At 44.6% G+C, this 18,013-nt stretch overlaps 1 protein-coding gene across 1 annotated transcript in view; it reads left to right on the top strand.

The window, feature by feature from the left end:
- Positions 1-16,451, top strand: part of DCC (DCC netrin 1 receptor) — an 876,197-nt gene extending 859,746 nt beyond the window's left edge. The window contains exons 27-29 of the mRNA XM_060280362.2: positions 268-480; positions 9,344-9,486; positions 13,333-16,451. Coding sequence (XP_060136345.2) covers positions 268-480; positions 9,344-9,486; positions 13,333-13,422 — 446 coding nt within the window. The 3' untranslated portion in view covers positions 13,423-16,451. The remainder of the gene's footprint in view (positions 1-267; positions 481-9,343; positions 9,487-13,332) is intronic.
- The last annotated feature ends 1,562 nt before the right edge of the window (positions 16,452-18,013 follow it).

The following is an 18,013-nucleotide window of genomic DNA, read 5'->3' as shown; positions in this document are numbered from 1 at the left end:
ATGGCTCAAGCAGGGAGTGCAAGGTGTATCTGCGAGCTCAGAGATCTATCAATCTGCTACACATCCCCACCCAGGATGGCGCCAAGGGTTTCGCTCCTAAGAAAGAATGCCCAGCTCCTTATAAATATAAGAACAGGAACCGACGCAGTAAAGAGTTGTGGTGGCGGTGCTGGATTAACAATATTTATCTTTATTATTTATAAATGACCTTACAGTTCAGGTTGGTGTTCAAGCTGGTTACATCTTCTTCCATTTTCTGTCTTGCAGCAGTAACTGAAGGACCAGTCCTGCAGCAGACATCCATGTTACCGCAGACACAGCCTGAACACTCCAGCAGCGAAGATGCCCCAAGCAGGACAATTCCCACAGCATGTGTCCGGCCAACACATCCACTGCGCAGCTTTGCCAACCCCTTGCTACCTCCGCCAATGAGTGCAATAGAACCGAAAGTCCCTTATACACCCCTTTTATCTCAAACAGGTAAGTGACCTCTGGAAAAGTAGAGTGCCCACGACAGAACAAAGGCCCTTCGGCCCATGGTAGAACCTCTGGTTTGCTTGCAGAAGGTCCTAGGTTGAAACTCCAGGTAGGACCAAAGTGGGTGATGGGCACTCTGGGCCACTGAGGCCTCTAGCGACCTGGACCTATATCTGCAGTGGAAATGTGCATGTCTTATTTCTCCCTGTGGTTGTGCAGTACAGATATGGAGCTAAGTGTGGAGGCTTACAGCACGAAACAAAAATATGTCTCTGATTTACATGCTATAGGTTTTAGAGTGTAAATATTACATCACACACAGTATTGTGTCTTCTTTCTAATGAGTGGCATTGGCAAACTGGTTGAATTCCCACTTCTTGGACTAACATGTGGATCAGAATGCAGTTATTGTTCAGAATGCACACTTGTCCAGATTTTGCAATCCAGTTCTTCATTCAGTATCAGGAGGAAAACGCATGCAGAAACATGTGCATTTAAAAGGAAATATTTACAGAAACACCCATTTTGCCTTGATACATTAATTTAATAATAATATGGACATATGATTGAAAACCATGCAACATTAACATGGACAAGAAATACATTGACCTATTAGGATAAAAAAGTAAAGGTAAAGGGACCCCTGACCATTAGGTCCAGTCGTGACCGACTCTGGGGTTGCGCGCTCATCTCGCATTATTGGCCGAGGGAGCCGGCGTATAGCTTCCTGGTCATGTGGCCAGCATGACAAAGCCGCTTCTGGCAAACCAGAGCAGCACATGGAAACGCCATTTACCTTCCTGCTGTAGCGGTTCCTATTTATCTACTTGCATTTGACGTGCTTTCGAACTGCTAGGTTGGCAGGAGCTGGGACCAAGTAACGGGAGCTCACCCCGTCACAGGGATTCGAACCGCCGACCTTCTGATCAGCAAGCCCTAGGCTCAGTGGTTTAACCACCGCGCCACCTGGGTCCCAGACATTAGGATAGATGTCCTAAATTCCCATGCTCATGGCAGCTTTTGACAGGTCTGTCTGCCAAGACCACGTCTGCTGTAATCTGTTTGTCTTGCCACTGGCTAATAGATCTGTGGAGTGATCACTCATTAGCCAAACCAAACAGCAGGACTCAAAATGGCAAGTTACAACTGGATCTTGTGAAATTTCATAGCATCCCGAAGAGGTGAATATCTCAAAGATATGAAAGGTGCCATCACACCATGTTTTCTTGCAGTTTATGTACTGCACAATGGAGATCGTTTGAAGTGTCCGGAATCGGATTACTCCCAGCTGCTCAGTCTTCCAGGTTTTCTTAATCCCTGACAGATAAGAATTACACAACAGTTGAAACCCACACCGTGTGTTTCCCCCCCCCATTTCAAACACCTGCTGCCCATCACTAAATAATCCACTTCTGACAACAGACATAAGGCCTGAAAATCCTGCACATCAAGGGGACCTCCAATGTTGTCTTTTCCCTAACTAATGCCGGTAATAAATCTTGGGATCCAGTGGATGAGATTTATTCAGCCCTGCTCGCCACATCATCATGAGCAATCTGTTCTACTTCTTTGGGATATTTCTTTATTTATATACCCCTTTTTAGGTGGACCTTGCGAAACAGCTTAAATAAGATTATTCCAACAATAAGCATAATTTCTTTTTCTTTTTCTTTTAAATGTTGCTATAAAAGCAAAAGACAAGTGTTTGTTTAAAACAAGGATGGGGATCCTTTCACTCTCCTGGTGTTGTTGTACAACAACTCTCATTATCCCTTACCACTGAGCATGCTGGCTGGGGCTGGTGGGAGTGCAGGAACAAATGTAGATTACCTTTCAGTAGGCCAGTTTCCGTACGCACTCATGCAACCCCCTCGATCCTACAAGCAAGAGGTATTATGGGAGTTTAAGGACACATTCCAGAGATGATTTACCTGGACAGAGCCAGAGACTGAACCTGGTAGACCTTACGCATACAAACCATAGCATTAATCAAGACGATAGCATCAAATATTAGCTCCGTAGTCGTACTGCCAAGGGGCGCATATAGCTCTGATTTATGGCACAGGTGTTTGGCACCTGGATATTTTGTAGATGCCGAAATATGCGTAAACAACATTGTAAAAGGACGGACATTTTGAGGCACCGAGGCTATGAAAGTAGCGGAAAATGTCACATCTGTTAGGGTCTCTCTTGTTTGTGCACCGATATGAAATAATGCCGAACTATTAAAGCAAGCTTCAGCTAATATGCTCAAGGAGGCCTTCCGGTAATAATAAGCTAGCCAGTATTTGCACCTGGCAGACATATATCGTCAAACTAATGAGCTAATGAAATGTTTAATAACCCTATGGAGGAAATAAAATTTCCCTACAGTCAATTCCTGCTGTAGTTCTGCAGAGCAGCAGCTGATCCGCATTGCCAACCTGTTCAGGGCTCCACCCGCCTTTTCTTTCATGTTTCTAGATATTGCTGGCGCTTTGAGATGCCCTACTGGATTGGCATGCGTTAGGACCCAAGTGCCATTCGTTTGATTAATTTTATATTAGCCTCATTCAGTTTACTTACAGTTCCAACCTCCCGTGTGCCGGGCTTTGTTTTGCTGCGTTTTGTTTTGCTGTCGTTCTGTTGAATCGTTTTTTGCATTCAAAGAACCCTTCTTGGACATTTGAATCGATTGCAGGGAGTGAGCACAAAGGCTAGCTGCAAAGACCCAGGAACGGGGCTAGCCCACCACGGCATGCTGAGTGAGCCACTTGGATGGTGGAACATAGCCCCCCCCCAAAAAAAGTGACTGTGCAGTTTGGCCAAAGTTTTGCAAGGCCCTGGTGGCATCTCATGAGACTTTTTGTCACATCTTGCGAGGCTTAGGAAAGTGAGACTGTAACGCAAGCATGAGGAACCTTTTCCAGCCAGAGGGCCATGTTGCCTCCTGGGAAATCTTCTGAGGGCCACATGCCTGGTGGGGCCAGAGGAAAAAACTGTGGGGAGCAACAAAACCAGGACAGGGGCTGTGTAAGAGTCAGGGCCAGCCCAATCATGAGGCAGGTTGAGGCAGCTGCCTCAAGTGGCAGTATGCATTGTACCTCTGTTCTGTCTCCATGGCCAGAGGCAATAATACTTCTGAACAGCTGCTGGGAACCACTGGAGGAGAGGGTGCTCTTTTGCTTGGGTCTGCCTTCAGATTTCCCATGGGCATCTGGTTGGCCACTGTGAAAACACATTGATGGACCTGCCTGATCCAGCAGGCTCTGGTGAAGGGAGCAATTTGGTGACACCATGGACTCCTTGCTCTCTTGCCTTAGTGTTGATGTCAGGGGACCACCAGGGGTCAGCAGAGAGTCCAGCGAGGAGGTGCAAGGGGTCTCTGATGCTGGGAGCTCCGAGCAACGCCAGGGCAGCTCGGGAACGCCATGCAGTCGCGACAGGCAGATACAGAGCCCTGTGGCAGAGGGGCCCTAGCTGCCAAGTACCCCGTATTTCCTGGGAAACCCCTGTTTTTTCTTACCCTTTTCCGCTGGTCTCCCGTTTGAGCTACTCTCCCATTAATCTCCCTTATTTTGGCTCCTGTCGGCGGCCATTTTTCTGGTGTCGCTTTGCCCATCTATGGGCACTGAAAATGGCCAGCGCTGGTACCGGAAGTGCATCTACGCACTTCCGGACATGCGTAGACGCGACTTCCGGCGCCGGCCATTTTCGGTGCCCATAGATGGGCAAAGCGACGCCGTAAGTTGCATCTACGCACTTCCGGACATGCGTAGACACGACTTCCGGTGCCGGCGTCGGCCATTTTCTGGTGCCCATAGATGGGCAAAGCGACACCGGGAGTTGCGTCTACACAACTTCCGGTGTTGCGCGGCTGCCGATCCCGGATTTATCTGCGAGAGACTTGGCAGGTATGGGAGGGGCTCTCTGACTCTAGGGAGCCTGAGCGACAGCTGAGCAGCTCAGGAACGGAGGGGGAGGTAGTAGCCCCGTCTCCTGAACAATGTAGGGGAATTAAATGTAGGGAAGAAAGGAGGAGACTGGCAGTTCCCAGACTAATGTGTTGGAGGCGTTCCCGCAAGACACCACTTCTGGGATCTGAAAGTGAGTGAATGGACATGAGAACTTTAGCTCTGTCTTGTGCATATCTGTATAATAAAACATTGTAAACATACAGATGTGGAGTCGGGAGTCGTTACTTGTGGAAAGCTGAACCAGCTCACTCACAGTTGGCCTAACATGGGTGGCAGCATTCCTGCTGCACGTGCAAGGCTTATGCAGGTTTCTGCAGGTCAGTCCCTTCCCACCCCGCCTTACTCTGGGAAAGGATCAAAGAGGGAGGTCCTTCCATAGAGTGTGATGTATTTAGACTGAGGTGGCTGGGAGACCACCTGCCCCTCTGCTGTCTTGCTGCATGGCCTAAGAGCACTGCTTGAACTTAGGTAAAAATGCTGAGCACTTCCAATGCTTCGCTTTAAGGAAGAACCCCAAAACACACACACACACACACACCATCTGGGTCCTTTCTTAGAACGGGGCAAAGTGAGGGGACAAGGAGAGCTAGCTGCCGATGCAATGGCAACAAAAATAAGAGTAAGTTTGGGAGGGAGGGAGGGAGATCAGTGATAGTAGAGAGAAGATGAGGAGAAAGTAGCAAAGAATGAAATTCAGGAAGAGTTGGGGTAGGGGTGCAGATTCAGCACAGACTTCTGAGCTGGCCCTACTACCAGTTGCTTATTCCTCACTCTTACAACATTGATTAAGAGGCTATCCCAACATTTGCTTCTTCTTTATTTATCCCTCTGTGTGTGTTCTTTTTACTTTAAATTTTGAGCTCTAATTGCTACCTGTTGCTACTCCCAAGCCGAAGACAGAGGAGGGGAAACTTAATTGCCATTTTGGTTTCTCATTAGCAATGCCCAAACGGAGCCATCTGCCTTTGTGCAGAGAAGCAGCTCTTTAAGGCGCAGTGACATCAATTAATGAGTTACATGTGAATAACATGATCCAACCCCCTTCCTTACCACCTCCCTGCCGTAGCAGGCTCACAGGTGCAAATATTCCATGTGCCAGGCATATATTAGCAAACTTTATTCTGCCATATAGTTTGTGTGCCAGGCCTAAATGGATTTTGAATGACTGGCTTGTTCCATGAGAGAGAGCGGAAGTCCTGTAATTTATTTGGCAATAGTTTTAATTAGCATTGCTGTGCAAATGTGAAGAACAAACTGAAATGAAAGAAATTAGCATAAGCTTTGAAAGACTCATGTCAGCTGTGCCACCTATGCTGTATATTTATTAACTTTTAAGTCCTGATTACAGGTAGGCAGCCGTGTTGGTCTGCCGTAGTCGAAACAAAATTTAAAAATTCCTTCCAGTAGCACCTTAGAGTCCAGCTAAGTTTGTCATTGGTATGAGCTTTCATGTGCATGCACACTTCTTCAGATATCAAACTGATGTGGGAGGTGTGAAGCACTGAACATAAGACTGAATAAAATGAGAAGCTGAAAGAACCTGAAATGGGCAGATTTTCCCTTCCCTACTCTCACACCATATAGAGGAGCAACTGAGAGTATCAAAATGCCTTCAAGCAGTTGTGCCTAAGTACATTTTCTTCCCTTTACTCTTTCCCCTCTTGGATCGTATTATTTTAAAACACATACCCGTTATCTTCTGTGGATGGCTATATAGTCTGTTCTTTCTTTGAGATTCTAGGAAGTTCAGCAAAACTAGTTATTGAGGAACTCATTTATTACAGTGAAGATAGGAAGCGGATTGTTATCTTTTGAAGAATTTATTTAACTTTCTTTCTTAGCTTTCCCTTTTTCATTTCAGCTAAACTTGGATTATCAAAGAGATTCAGGCATGCAAAAAATGTCTGGCTCTTCTTTTGTCTAATGCTTCCTAGTAGAAAGATATTTATAAGTGGTAAAGTTCAACGTGACACTCTAATTTGGGAGAGCTTTGCTTTGAATATTCTTCAGCATTTAGCAATGCAAGCCTCGCTCACCCTGTGCTTTAACATTTGATTAAAATTAATGTTTGGGTTTTTGAAAAGGGGAAAAAAATCAGTTCTAAAGAAAAGAAAATCAAAATGCATTTTTAAACATTCTCTCTGTAGCCTGTTGTTGGTGTTGAATTACACTTCTTAAGTATAGCCAAATATATATATTTAAAACCAGACATTTAGAAATATTTCCACTGCAAAATAGAGCAGAGTACAAATGGACCACCCCATTTCATCACCCTATTTTGGGGAGGTGGCCATTTGGGGAGGGAGCTGTGCTGAATTGTTAAAGAGAGGTGGTGGTTGTGTCCAATTGGGCTGGAACAATGGAAAGCAGGGAGACCAACAGTTGATGGAGCCACAGTCAATGATGGGCAGAGTCAAGTAATTTTAGTTTTGCCCCTCATCTTCATCTCTACTGAGTCATACAAAGGCAACACTTGAAACTAAGGAGGAAGCTGACAGCCAAGGCTATCCCCTGGGCATGCTGTAAGTAGGCAGGCAGACAGGTGAGGGTGGGAAGGGGGCAGTCCGAGGGCAGACTGAGGTTGGTAAGGCAGTGTCCCATTTGCCGCCTCCTCCTCCTCCTCCTCCTCCTCCTGTGATCACCTGTAGCCAAGTAAGATTGTCTTCCATAAAGACGGTTTCAACAATTAGTCCGTAAGTGACTGTGAAGGCCAATTCTGGATCCACACGTTCTTCCACAGTGGGGACATTGATTTCCGGGCGGGAGTTGATCACAGTGTGGATTTGCCAAGCATGCCTTCCTCCTAGCATGTTTCTCCCTTGCACCCTGAGTTCGAGTGTCTTCAAAGCCCATGACACCTTTGATAAAGGCTGTTCTCCAATTGGAGCGCTTGCAGGCAAGTGTTTCCCAAATGTTGGTGTTCATACTACTTTTTTTATTTAAAAAACCCATAATTGCCTTGAGAGAGTCTTTGAACCTCTTTTGTTGACCACCAGCATTACGCTTTCCATTTTTAAGTTCGGAATAGAGTAGTTGCTTTGGAAGACGATCATCAGGCATCTGCAGAACATGACCAGTCCAACAAAGTTGATGTTGAAGAATCATTGCTTCAACAGCATCCTTTTAAAGGGAGTACTTGGCAAAACACTCATTCTCTAGCCCTAGGTGTTCTACAAATCCAGATATACAAGAGGGGGACAGGGAGCAGGGGCGAGGATGGCCATTCTGCCCAACACCACTGTGCCTGTCACCCTCCATGAGCTGAAGATCAAATATCCAAAAGAGGGAGCCTGCCATGGTCATAGAGACTCTCCGCATGATGCAGACTCATGGATTTCAGGGTTCTACATTGCATGGGGTGCCTACATAAGCAGAAACACACGGCCTCCTTTGAAAAGTCACCCTCCAACGTGTGGTGGCAAGGATGAAGCTAGTACTCTCCTCCCTGACCACACATAATAATGGTTTCTCGTGACTGAATAGCTCCTGCTCTCTTTTTCACACACACACACACACACACACACACACACACACACACACATGCCCAAACACAATGGAGTAGAGAAAACTTCAGAAAATCAGCATTATTTTTCTCTCGCAAGGTCCAAGAAGTGGCACTGCTTCTTGCATTGAGACAAAGCTACTTGTCTGTAGTCACACTAGCCCTCTGGCCTGCCCTTCCTCATGCACCTGCTGTGGCCAGATTTAAGCAGCTCCTGAAAACATACTAGTTTCCGTTGACTTTCCCTGCCTCTGGTCACACTGCTCAGTGTTTCTGTTTTAATGCTTCGATTAACTTTTTAAAATCATGTATTTACTTTTTGCTTGTGGTTTCATGGTTGATGTGAGCTGCTTCAAGATTTTGTTATATTTACTGGTGTATAAGTTATTTTAAACAAATCCAATAAATATTTGCCCCATCCCGGCACCTTCTGGGAGGAGAACAGTGGTAGTTGCAACCAATTGACCTGCCAACTGACCAAGAAATTATCTCTCGCTGTGTAAGGAGAGAAAGAGTAGCCACTTTCAGAGCTGCAGAGAAAGAAAGCCATAGCAGATAATCATCCCTGCGATTGTCCGGGATTGTTCCCACTCTGCAAAAATTTCCTCTCATTTTTGGCATTTTGGCTCTGCTCAGTCCAGCTACAAATGCAGCCTTTTTATGCCAACTTAACTGTGATCGATTCTCCTTAGTGTAGTTGTGGTTCTGTGAGGGTGCAGAGAAGTCTCTGTTACAGATTCTTAGCCCTCTCTGCCTCTCTTTACTCAAGGTCAACCACTCTTAGTATACATACTTGAGATGGCCACCAAATCCTTCCTTCTGCCTGCCAGTCCCTCAGGTCAATATTGCACATGCCTATTCTTTTCTAGGCCTGAATATGCTTTGATGTTCTGCCAAGAGCTCTGATATATTTCTCCACCACCAAAAACCTTCCCAAAACTGAGATTCATCCATCCCTTGACTGGGGGGGATTTAATGTTTTGCACTCATTGATTGCCAGTGGGAAAGGCTTGAGCATGAAGTTGGGTAGCCCATCGAAATCCAAGAAAAATTTAAAAGTGTTTATTACCTAGATATCACCTCTAATTGACTTGGAAATGGTTGTGATTCATTTCTGTGGAACTTACTTCCATGTAAGTATGCTTAAGACTGTAGGATTAATCTAACTGGGTTTTATTTTAAGATTCCTATTTGGATCTTGTGCTGTTTAGATTCAATATGCTGTTGTGGTTTCATTCTTTTTTAAAAAAATGTGTGCTACACATTTTAGGTGATAACAGATTATAAATGTAAGGAAGGGCCTGGGCAAAATATGGCTGATTTAATGTGTATTCTCATGTTGCTTCTGCTTTCTTCAGTGCATGATTCATGTGCTAATATGGTCCTACCTTCTCCATTTATATTGCAGCACCCAACCTTCCCAAGGCTCAGGTTAAGACAGCATCACTTGGACTAGCTGGCAAAGCAAGATCCCCTCTGCTTCCCGTCTCAGTGCCGACAGCCCCAGAAGCCTCAGAAGAGGGGCACAAACAAACAGAGGATCCTGCAAATGTAAGCATAAGTCCATAGTTCTCTTGTAGTCCAGAAGCACTAGCTGAAATGTTTTGTAGATCCAGTCTCGTACCAATTGGATTGATGGGACTGCCAAAGGCAGGTATTACTGGAGAAGTAAGTCTGGCACTGAAAATAACTGTCCCATTTCCTCCTCCTCCTCCTCCTCCTCCTCCTCCTCCTCCTCCTCCTCCTCCTCTTCCTCTTCCTCCTCCACCTTATAGCAGTTTTCACTTCCCTTGTTTAGAATACAAGGGATAATACTCATTTCTCCCACATCTCATCCCCATTTTTTTCCTCCCAAAGCTTACCCGCAGTCAGTTGGAGCCTTAGCATTTACTTTTCAGGTTCAATATTAATATATTACATAATCTGTGTCAAGTTCAAACGCACTCTCAAGTTCACGTCTGTTGTTCAAATTCAGATTCATTTTTATTTTAAAAAAATATCTGTAAAGTATCCAGATTGATATTCAAAGATCCTTTGTCCTTGTCAGCCATTAGCTGTTTTAACTTCCAAGGCTAGTCTGCAACTTTTTCACTTGTAATGTTTTTCATGCAGTTTAAATACCCAGGCATGGGAGTGGACTTCCTTTTAATCCTCCCGTTTTGCTGATTTAATAATTAATAGCTAATTTCCTTCTCACCTTGCAAATCGGTTTGAAGTTAGTTGGAATGGTAAGTGCTGCTGGCTGGTTCAGAGACTTCACTCTGCAGAGCTGCGTTGGTGCCTAAATCGCCGGCTTTTCCTTGGCTTGCCCCCCCCCACGCTCTCCGCACCTTTCGGAGTGGAAGCAGAGACCAGAGCCCAAGCTGCCATTGTGATCTGCAGACCTCTTGACACCTCAAACTTTCCTTTGAGGCTTTTTTGGGGGTACACCTCGCCTCAGCGCTTCCCCCACAGACCTCTGCAGTGCCAGGCTTGACAGAGCTGTCCAACCCGCAGTCCGCCCTCCATTCACGCCAACCCCAGAAGCACAGATTTGTCTCAGTTGAGAAAGCTTATCAACCCCCCAAGGAAGTTCAAAATCTTTCTGAGGTGCATCAGGGAAAGACAATAGCATCTCAACAAACATGGGGAGTAGGTCACGGGAACCACAGTTTTCTACAAGGATGCTATGTACCTTCACATCTTTGTTGGGCAACTTGTGTGGGTGACAGTCGGAAGTCTTCTTGAAATGCGAGTTTCAGCTTCACAGAAGAGGATTTTGTTGTCACCCCAGCAGGGTAGGAAAGAGTTAAACTTCTCCTCCCCAACCACCACGGTTCCAAGTCCATTCAGGTTTCCCTGAGACTTCTAAATACATAACAAAAAAGATGTGCACTTTGATTGCAATAATGCAAGTACTGCCGAGTCTGGTTTGGCTCTGGTTGGATGGAAACCATTTCCTCCATGTAAAAAGCTAGATCATAAAGAGCAGCTGTGCTGTTGGGGTAGAACTTTGGACCATGGACCCAGTCAGGAGAAAGAGCAGGAGAGCCCCAAACACAGCAGGGCTGGCTCACATTTTAGGAATAGGAATAATTTATTGGCCAACTACCAACATACTTGGAATTTTGAAATAAGTAATGCCTGTTGCCATCTAAAGAGTTGGTCCTCTGTAAGCCCATTAAGTCCAGAGTCAAAAATTACCTGACCGCATCACATCTTAGCCTAGCTGGCCTGCTAGTTTTCTGTGTACAATGATTTTATTTTTATTTTTATTATTTTGAATGGAAGTGCTCTCCCCATTTGCATTCTTCTTCTTCTTCTTCTTCTTCTTCTTCTTCTTCTTCTTCTTCTTCTTCTTCTTCTTCGAGTAAATTGTCTTCCATATACATGGTTTTAACAATGGGTCCGTAAGTGACTGTGGAGGCCAGTTCTAGATCCACATGTCCTTCCACAGTGTGGATTTGTCAAGCGCGCCTTCCTCTTAGCACGTTTCTCTCTTGTGTCCTGAGATTGAGTGTCTTCAAAGCCCCTGACACCTTTGGTAAAGGCTGTTCTCCAACTGGAGCACTTGCAGTGTTTCCCAGTTGTCGGTGTTTATACTACTTTTTTTTTTTTTTAGATTTGCCTTGAGACAGTCTTTGAACCTCTTTTGTTGACCACCAGCATTACGCGTTCCATTTTTAAGTTCGGAATAGAGTAGTTGCTTTGGAAGACGATCATCAGGCATCCGCACTACATGACCAGTCCAACAGACCATGACCAATCTCTTTCAATTCCAATTTGCAATCTAGAACAGATACCATCCAGATGGAGGCTGCATCATTCAAAATGCACTTGCCATATAGATGGCTGTGACTGTACCCCACATTCTTGGCAACTACCAGCTTCCACAAAATGTGGGAGCCTGATACAGTAAGCTATATAGTTTCAACCTTTGTCCCTGAATGTACAGCTTTGCCACATGGAAGTGTATTAAGCCACTTACACAAGCAGAATTTAATAATAATTTTCTTTTCCATACTCTGCACATGTAACTGGGTTGCCCCAGCCACTCTGGGTGGCTCCCAACAGAATATTAAAAATACAATAGAACATCAAACATTAAAAACTTCCCTATGCAAGGCTGTCTTCAGGTGTCTTTTAAAAGTCAGATAGTTGTTTATTTTCTTGACCACTACCAAGAAGGTCCTCTGCCTGGTTCCATGTAACTTCACTTCTCACAGTGGGGGAACCGCCAGAAGACCCTCGGAGCTGGACCTCAGTGTTTGGGCTGAACGGTGGAGGTGGAGATACTCCTTCAGGTATATAGGGCCAATGTCATTTACAGGTAGGGCTTTAAAGATCAGCACCAACGCTTTGAATTGTGCTCGGAAACGTACTGGGAGCCAGTGTAGAAGGATTTTAAATCTGCCCCTCTTATTTTCCTCACACCCTAAAAGGAAGAATCTTTCCAGTGATTTCTTTCTTGTGTTTTGCTGTTCTATTTCCCTTTCTGGATCCTGTCCAGGGCATTTGCTCCACTAGTGCAATTCAAGCACTATGATTTAGAGGCCATCTCCTGCAAGTAGTAGCAGCAACTGAAACAAATGGTAATTGAAGTGAGTGGAAACACAATAGGCAGCCTAACTGGTGGGCAAAAGCCATCACAGCACAATGCCATCCCAGGGCAGCTCTTGGATTATTGCACAGCCTTTTTTTGTGTGCCTCTGAATGGTTTCCAAGCCTTGACGGCCGTTCTGTGTACAAGAGATAAGGCAGCCTGGCGTCATGCAATTGGGAAGGGAGTGAAGAAATGAAAACGACCACTTTGGTTGAAATGACTGGTATAAGGAGCTGTGGAGTGTGGAACATTTCAGCTCTAAATATCTTATTTTTCATAATGGCTGGACAAATTATTTGCCAAGGGAAGTCTCAGCAGGAGTGGGCGCACTTAGAGGAGATAATGGAAGAGGAGCCAATGAGGAGCAAAGTTCAGGTTCACAGTCCTACTCAACCTCTATGGGCATCCTAAAGACATTGGCTTTTTATTAACACTTGAGTATCCTCCCAACTTACTTTCAAATAATGCCATTCCCTTTCAAACACATATAAATAAAGATATCTTTTATAGGACATTCTTTTCAACCTCTTCCATGTTACATCCTTGTTGTACTGATACTGATTCAGGATAGTCACATTGAAAATATCCGCTGAAAGACTGCTTTTAAAACTGGCAAGACAGGGGAAGATCAGGGCTGGATCGAGGGTAGAGATGGATGGATCTGTCCCTTTCTATTTTTTTCCCCTAAACTTAAATACAATTCTCCATGTTTCTGCAGTGACCAGTCATAATTGTTATCCATGCTGATTATCTTGGATAGATTTGGACACAAGCTTAAAGAAACAGCATTAACTAGCTGGTTGCTTTCTCCGCAGGTATATGAACAGGATGATCTTAGTGAACAGATGGCTAGTTTGGAGGGGCTAATGAAGCAGCTGAACGCCATCACAGGCTCAGCCTTCTGAATGCTTTGGATGAACAGAAGAATGGAGTAACCCAGGAACATTGCAGCATACCAGCGTTTCACACATACACCACCACCAAACACCCGCGTTTGCCATAAAGCCAACCGATGCGCCATCAAACCCCGTTCTAAGGAGAGATCTCACAGTCTTGAAATGGCATCGTGCATTCCTATTGGTCGAGCAACAGTCTGAAGCAGTGATGAAAGAACAGCCCTGAGAAGCAAGAAACAAGATGTCTCCTTGACCCAACCCCAGTGCCTCCTGATGGCCTATTTTGTTCTGCTGATCTTCGCAGTGTGCAGGGTGGGATCTTACGTATGGTCTGCTTCACACATTATCATGTGGATGGATGGTAACCTGACCTAGGCTGGCCTCTCTCCTCATGAGGGAGGCCACCAATTTTGTCCCCAGTGAAATTTAAAGTGAATCGGGTGGTTCTTCCTCAGGTGAAACTCCTGAGATCTTTTGAGGGAAGTCAAAGAGACTGCTGGCATTTCTTGGTGGGTTGCAGAGTGAGTGCTCATCCATAGATTGTCAGAAGTGATTCTGCTGCCAAAAATTTTAATTTGGAAACTTGTAAAGGCACTCCCATTCCCATTGAAGCCCATTACAAGCCAAGCCTGTGGTTCCACCGAGCATGTAATGGACTCATCCTGCTGTCAACATTCTCTGTTGCTAGCAAGCCATCACTTCCTCTAGCCCTTCTCCTTTCCCAAAACTGACTGTTGGGAAGAGGAGAGGGGTATTGCATGACACCCATTGATGCCAGAGAGCCTGTGCAAACAAGTTTCTAATATCTCTCGCTTTCCCGGCATTAACCAATTCTCCACATGAGCATCCAGGTTGGAGTGCCTGGGTCTTAAAGCAGGACCTTTACGACTGTTTATGCTCCCTACCAGCCCTCCTCACCACTGGCCTCCTTATGGGAAGGGCAGTAGAGAAAACAGACAGGAAGCTCGCCAGATGCTACAGCATTACCAATTCTACAAACATTTTCAAAAAAACAACAACACCCTTAGTTTTTGCTAAGTCCAAGTGAGGAACCTGCAATTCTCCATGTGTTGCTGAACTACAACTCCCAGCAGCCCTGACCATTAGCCATGCTAACTGGGGCTGATAAGAGCTGGAGTCTAGCAAGCTATGGAGAACTAAAGGCTCCCCCATCCCTCCTCTAAGAGGTCTCTGAGTTAGCGAGAAATAAATAGTGAGATGAGCTGGAGGGGAGCTTAGCTATCGCTCTCTGTCCCGGGATTGTTCATAATATGAAATTAGAAGCAAAACTAGATTTTTCTCCTCAGGCAGAAGCACTGTAGGAATTTCTAAGGAAGCCAAAAGAGTTTTTGAAACCGCTAGCAAAATTTTATCCATGTTTCGCATACCCAGCGCTCATGTGGTTTGATGTTTTGGGAAGGGAGCCTTCATGTGCTTTGTGCTAGCTTCATTCATACTGATTTAATTCCAGTGTTGTTGAAATTGGCGTGTTCAACTGTGAGGAAGCACCATAGCTGCCAAGTTATCCCTTTTTTAAAGGGATTTTCCCTTATGCTGAATAGGCTTCCTCGCGAGAAAAGGGAAAACTTGGCAGCTATGGGAAGCACCCATGTACGTCAGGTTCCCCGCCATAATTACACCACCAGGATAATATGTGTAGCAGGCCCTACAATTTTTTTTTAACTTGCTAAAGAGGGTTCTAGGAGAGTTTTTTTGTGTGTCGATCTTCCAGGTGCGTTGCGATGCACACTGTAGGCCACTGTGATATCATATAAAATATCTAGATCCTTTTGCTTTTCATCGTTTCAACGCAAAAGCATCATCGCATAGCACCAAAGGGTTGGAAGTATTCTCAACAGCACAAAACATGAAGAAAAAAACCAATAACACTCTTCTTTTTTTTAAAAAAAAAACAATTAAAGCCAAGAAATATTATTTTAAGCACTCAACTTGCACAAGTGGTGGAGCCATTTATGGAGAGAAATCACCCACATAGCAAGTATTTGCAAATCTCCCCACAGTTAAACGTATGCCTAAACATAAGATATGAGTAGAGGGGGGAGTTAATTGGCAACAGAGCCATGCTGTCAACCTCTATATACATCTGAAACAATCTCTGATATGCAGTTGTTCTGCTCCTAAGCTAGGAATTGAGGCACGTGTAAGGCTATGCAGGTTTTGTGCCACGCTGAGCCATCTTTAGCAGCACCACAGTGCGAAAGGATGCTCACTCTTGACCTCTCTCTGCTTCATCCTGACACCCCCCAAATACTGCTTGGTTTCATAATTCCGCAACACAACTATCAAAGAAGAAAACGTCTAACGTATGGGAAACGCTGAGCTTTGTCGACATCAAGCAAGTCCTAGGTGCAGACAGTGAGTTGAGATGAAGAACCAGTGGCTAGATGTGTGTGCTGGCGAAGGAATTCCTAGAATAGGATGATAAATAGGATGCTGTGTCACAAGGTATGACATTTTGCCAGCACTACTGGGGGTAACACCCCCCAGTGCAAATGTTTACAAACAAGGTGCCAGAAAGTTTTTTTTTTTTTTTAAAGTCCTTCTACAACAGTTTCCATATTGGCAGCAGCCAGTGAACGGTCTGCACCATTTACAGCAGGATACTGGCTATGAACCCAAATGATGCCTTCTAAGTGTTACCTCCCACTCCCATTCCAGTATTCTGGCTTTTTGTTACAGTGTTTATTGACATCCATATGTGGTAACATGAACAAAATGTTGTGTGCATGCTTCCCAGTGCTGAACTTTCTGCATTCATTCAGAGTTAATCCCTGTTTTCGCAGGCAAATCACCAAAAGGGAGCTAAATTTGCATATTTATCAGTTATGAGGCTGCAAAAGCCCAATGAGAAGGTTTCGGCTGAGTTATTGCATTCAGCACTGCCTTTGATTTCAAGCTTGAGTAGGTCATAATTTTAAAAGAGCATGGAAGGGAGAGAGGATCTTTACATCCTAATAGCTCTTTTTATTAGGAAGGTAATTATATGTGAAGTCCTGAATAAAATATTTGGAATAAAATGGCACAGTATCAGAAGTAATAATTCGGAAAACTTACACATACACACACACACAACCTTATGGTGGGTAGGAGAAGAGAGAATCTAAATGCTTCATTAGAAATGCTAGTGTCTTTGTGAAAGTGTTCTCCCAAAATAATGCTTCTTATTCAATTTAGCCTGGAATGTTAATGCAACATTTCCTAATGACTAGGCAGTCTTATTTAGTATGGGAGGTTGAGTTTTTAATGTTCCGACCAATTTGGGATGGCACCCAGCTGCATCCAGTTGCATTGATGCCGTGGAACTCAATGTCTTGTTTCAACAAAAGCAGGAATGACAAGATTGCTCCTCCAACTGGGAGAGAACAGAAAGAAAGGAAAGAAAAACATCTATGAATTTTTAGTAGACCGATAAGGCCTACTGCTAAATTCCTAAAAGCAAATCTGACTCTGCATTTAAAACACTATCAGCTGAAAAGATAGTTCTGCAAGAATGTTGAAACGAGAATGCACTTCGTTCTTTGTTGTGAAGTCCCCTAATGGGTTCCGCACCTGCATCTTCAGAACTTTCTGGAACACCAGTCAGAGGGCAAGTGCACCTACCCATGGTTAAGCAGGATGTGTCCATCTGCCACATGCCCTGAAGATGCAACAGATTCCCTCCCAGTCAGTTAATGTCTGACTTCCATGGAATCAGGATCACTACAGTGTCCCCCGCCCCCTGTAAATTTCCTTATGAAACCCGACATTTCCTTCCTCCCTTTCTCTCACTTGTTGCCATTGCAGGGGAGGCAAGATGCAATGTGTCTTAGATGTTGTGAATTCTGCTTCCTATGAATTACTCTTCCTTATTCAGCAACTTGTGTATCTGTGGAACAGCTAAGGCACGTTTTTAACAATGACAACAAGCTTGGGATGGTGAGGAGTTCCTGTTTCAGAGGGCCTGATCTATGTTAGTGAAGAGTACAATGTTGACACCAAACACAACATGAAGAAATCATTCTCCTGGATTTATTTTTATTCGGGGCCCTGATGTGGGAATAGACCCAATTAGGGAAAGCATTTACAGAGATAGGGTTGCCATATTTTGAAGAGCAACAAAGAGGACACATTTGCCGACTTCGACTTTTACCTATGGATCGCTATGACAACTTTCATTTTACATACCCATGAAAAAGAGGGTGTGTCCTGGGGCAGGGGGAAGAGGACATATGGCAACCCTACTAGCACATCTGCAAAACAACTTCCTTGCTGAGCAATGATGCCAGTTCTCAACAGGCTTCTACAATATTGCTTTCCCCCCTCAAAGGACAAACTTTCTATCCCACTGGTTTCAAAGCAGTTGGATGAGTGTGCTTAAAATCGGATGGTTTATTTAGTGCACAATCTGATGATGCTCTTGAATATTTCTAGTTATATATCTGGGAGGTGCCACCTCATTCTGTTAGCACAAATGACACTACAGTTGCTTACCCCCAGAGCCCTTGAAATATCTACCAGCTAAGAAAACATACTCTTCCAAAAGGAAGTATCAGAAGCCAAAGAGCGAACCTCCTGAGATTTAGACACTTTCTACCCATAG

The sequence above is a fragment of the Zootoca vivipara genome, chromosome 10 (assembly GCF_965207765.1).
Source record: "Zootoca vivipara chromosome 10, rZooViv2.hap1.1, whole genome shotgun sequence".
Classification (NCBI taxonomy): Eukaryota; Metazoa; Chordata; class Lepidosauria; order Squamata; family Lacertidae; genus Zootoca; species Zootoca vivipara.
The sequence above is the reverse complement of the archived record's forward strand: the minus strand, read 5'-3'. Positions and strand labels throughout refer to the sequence as shown.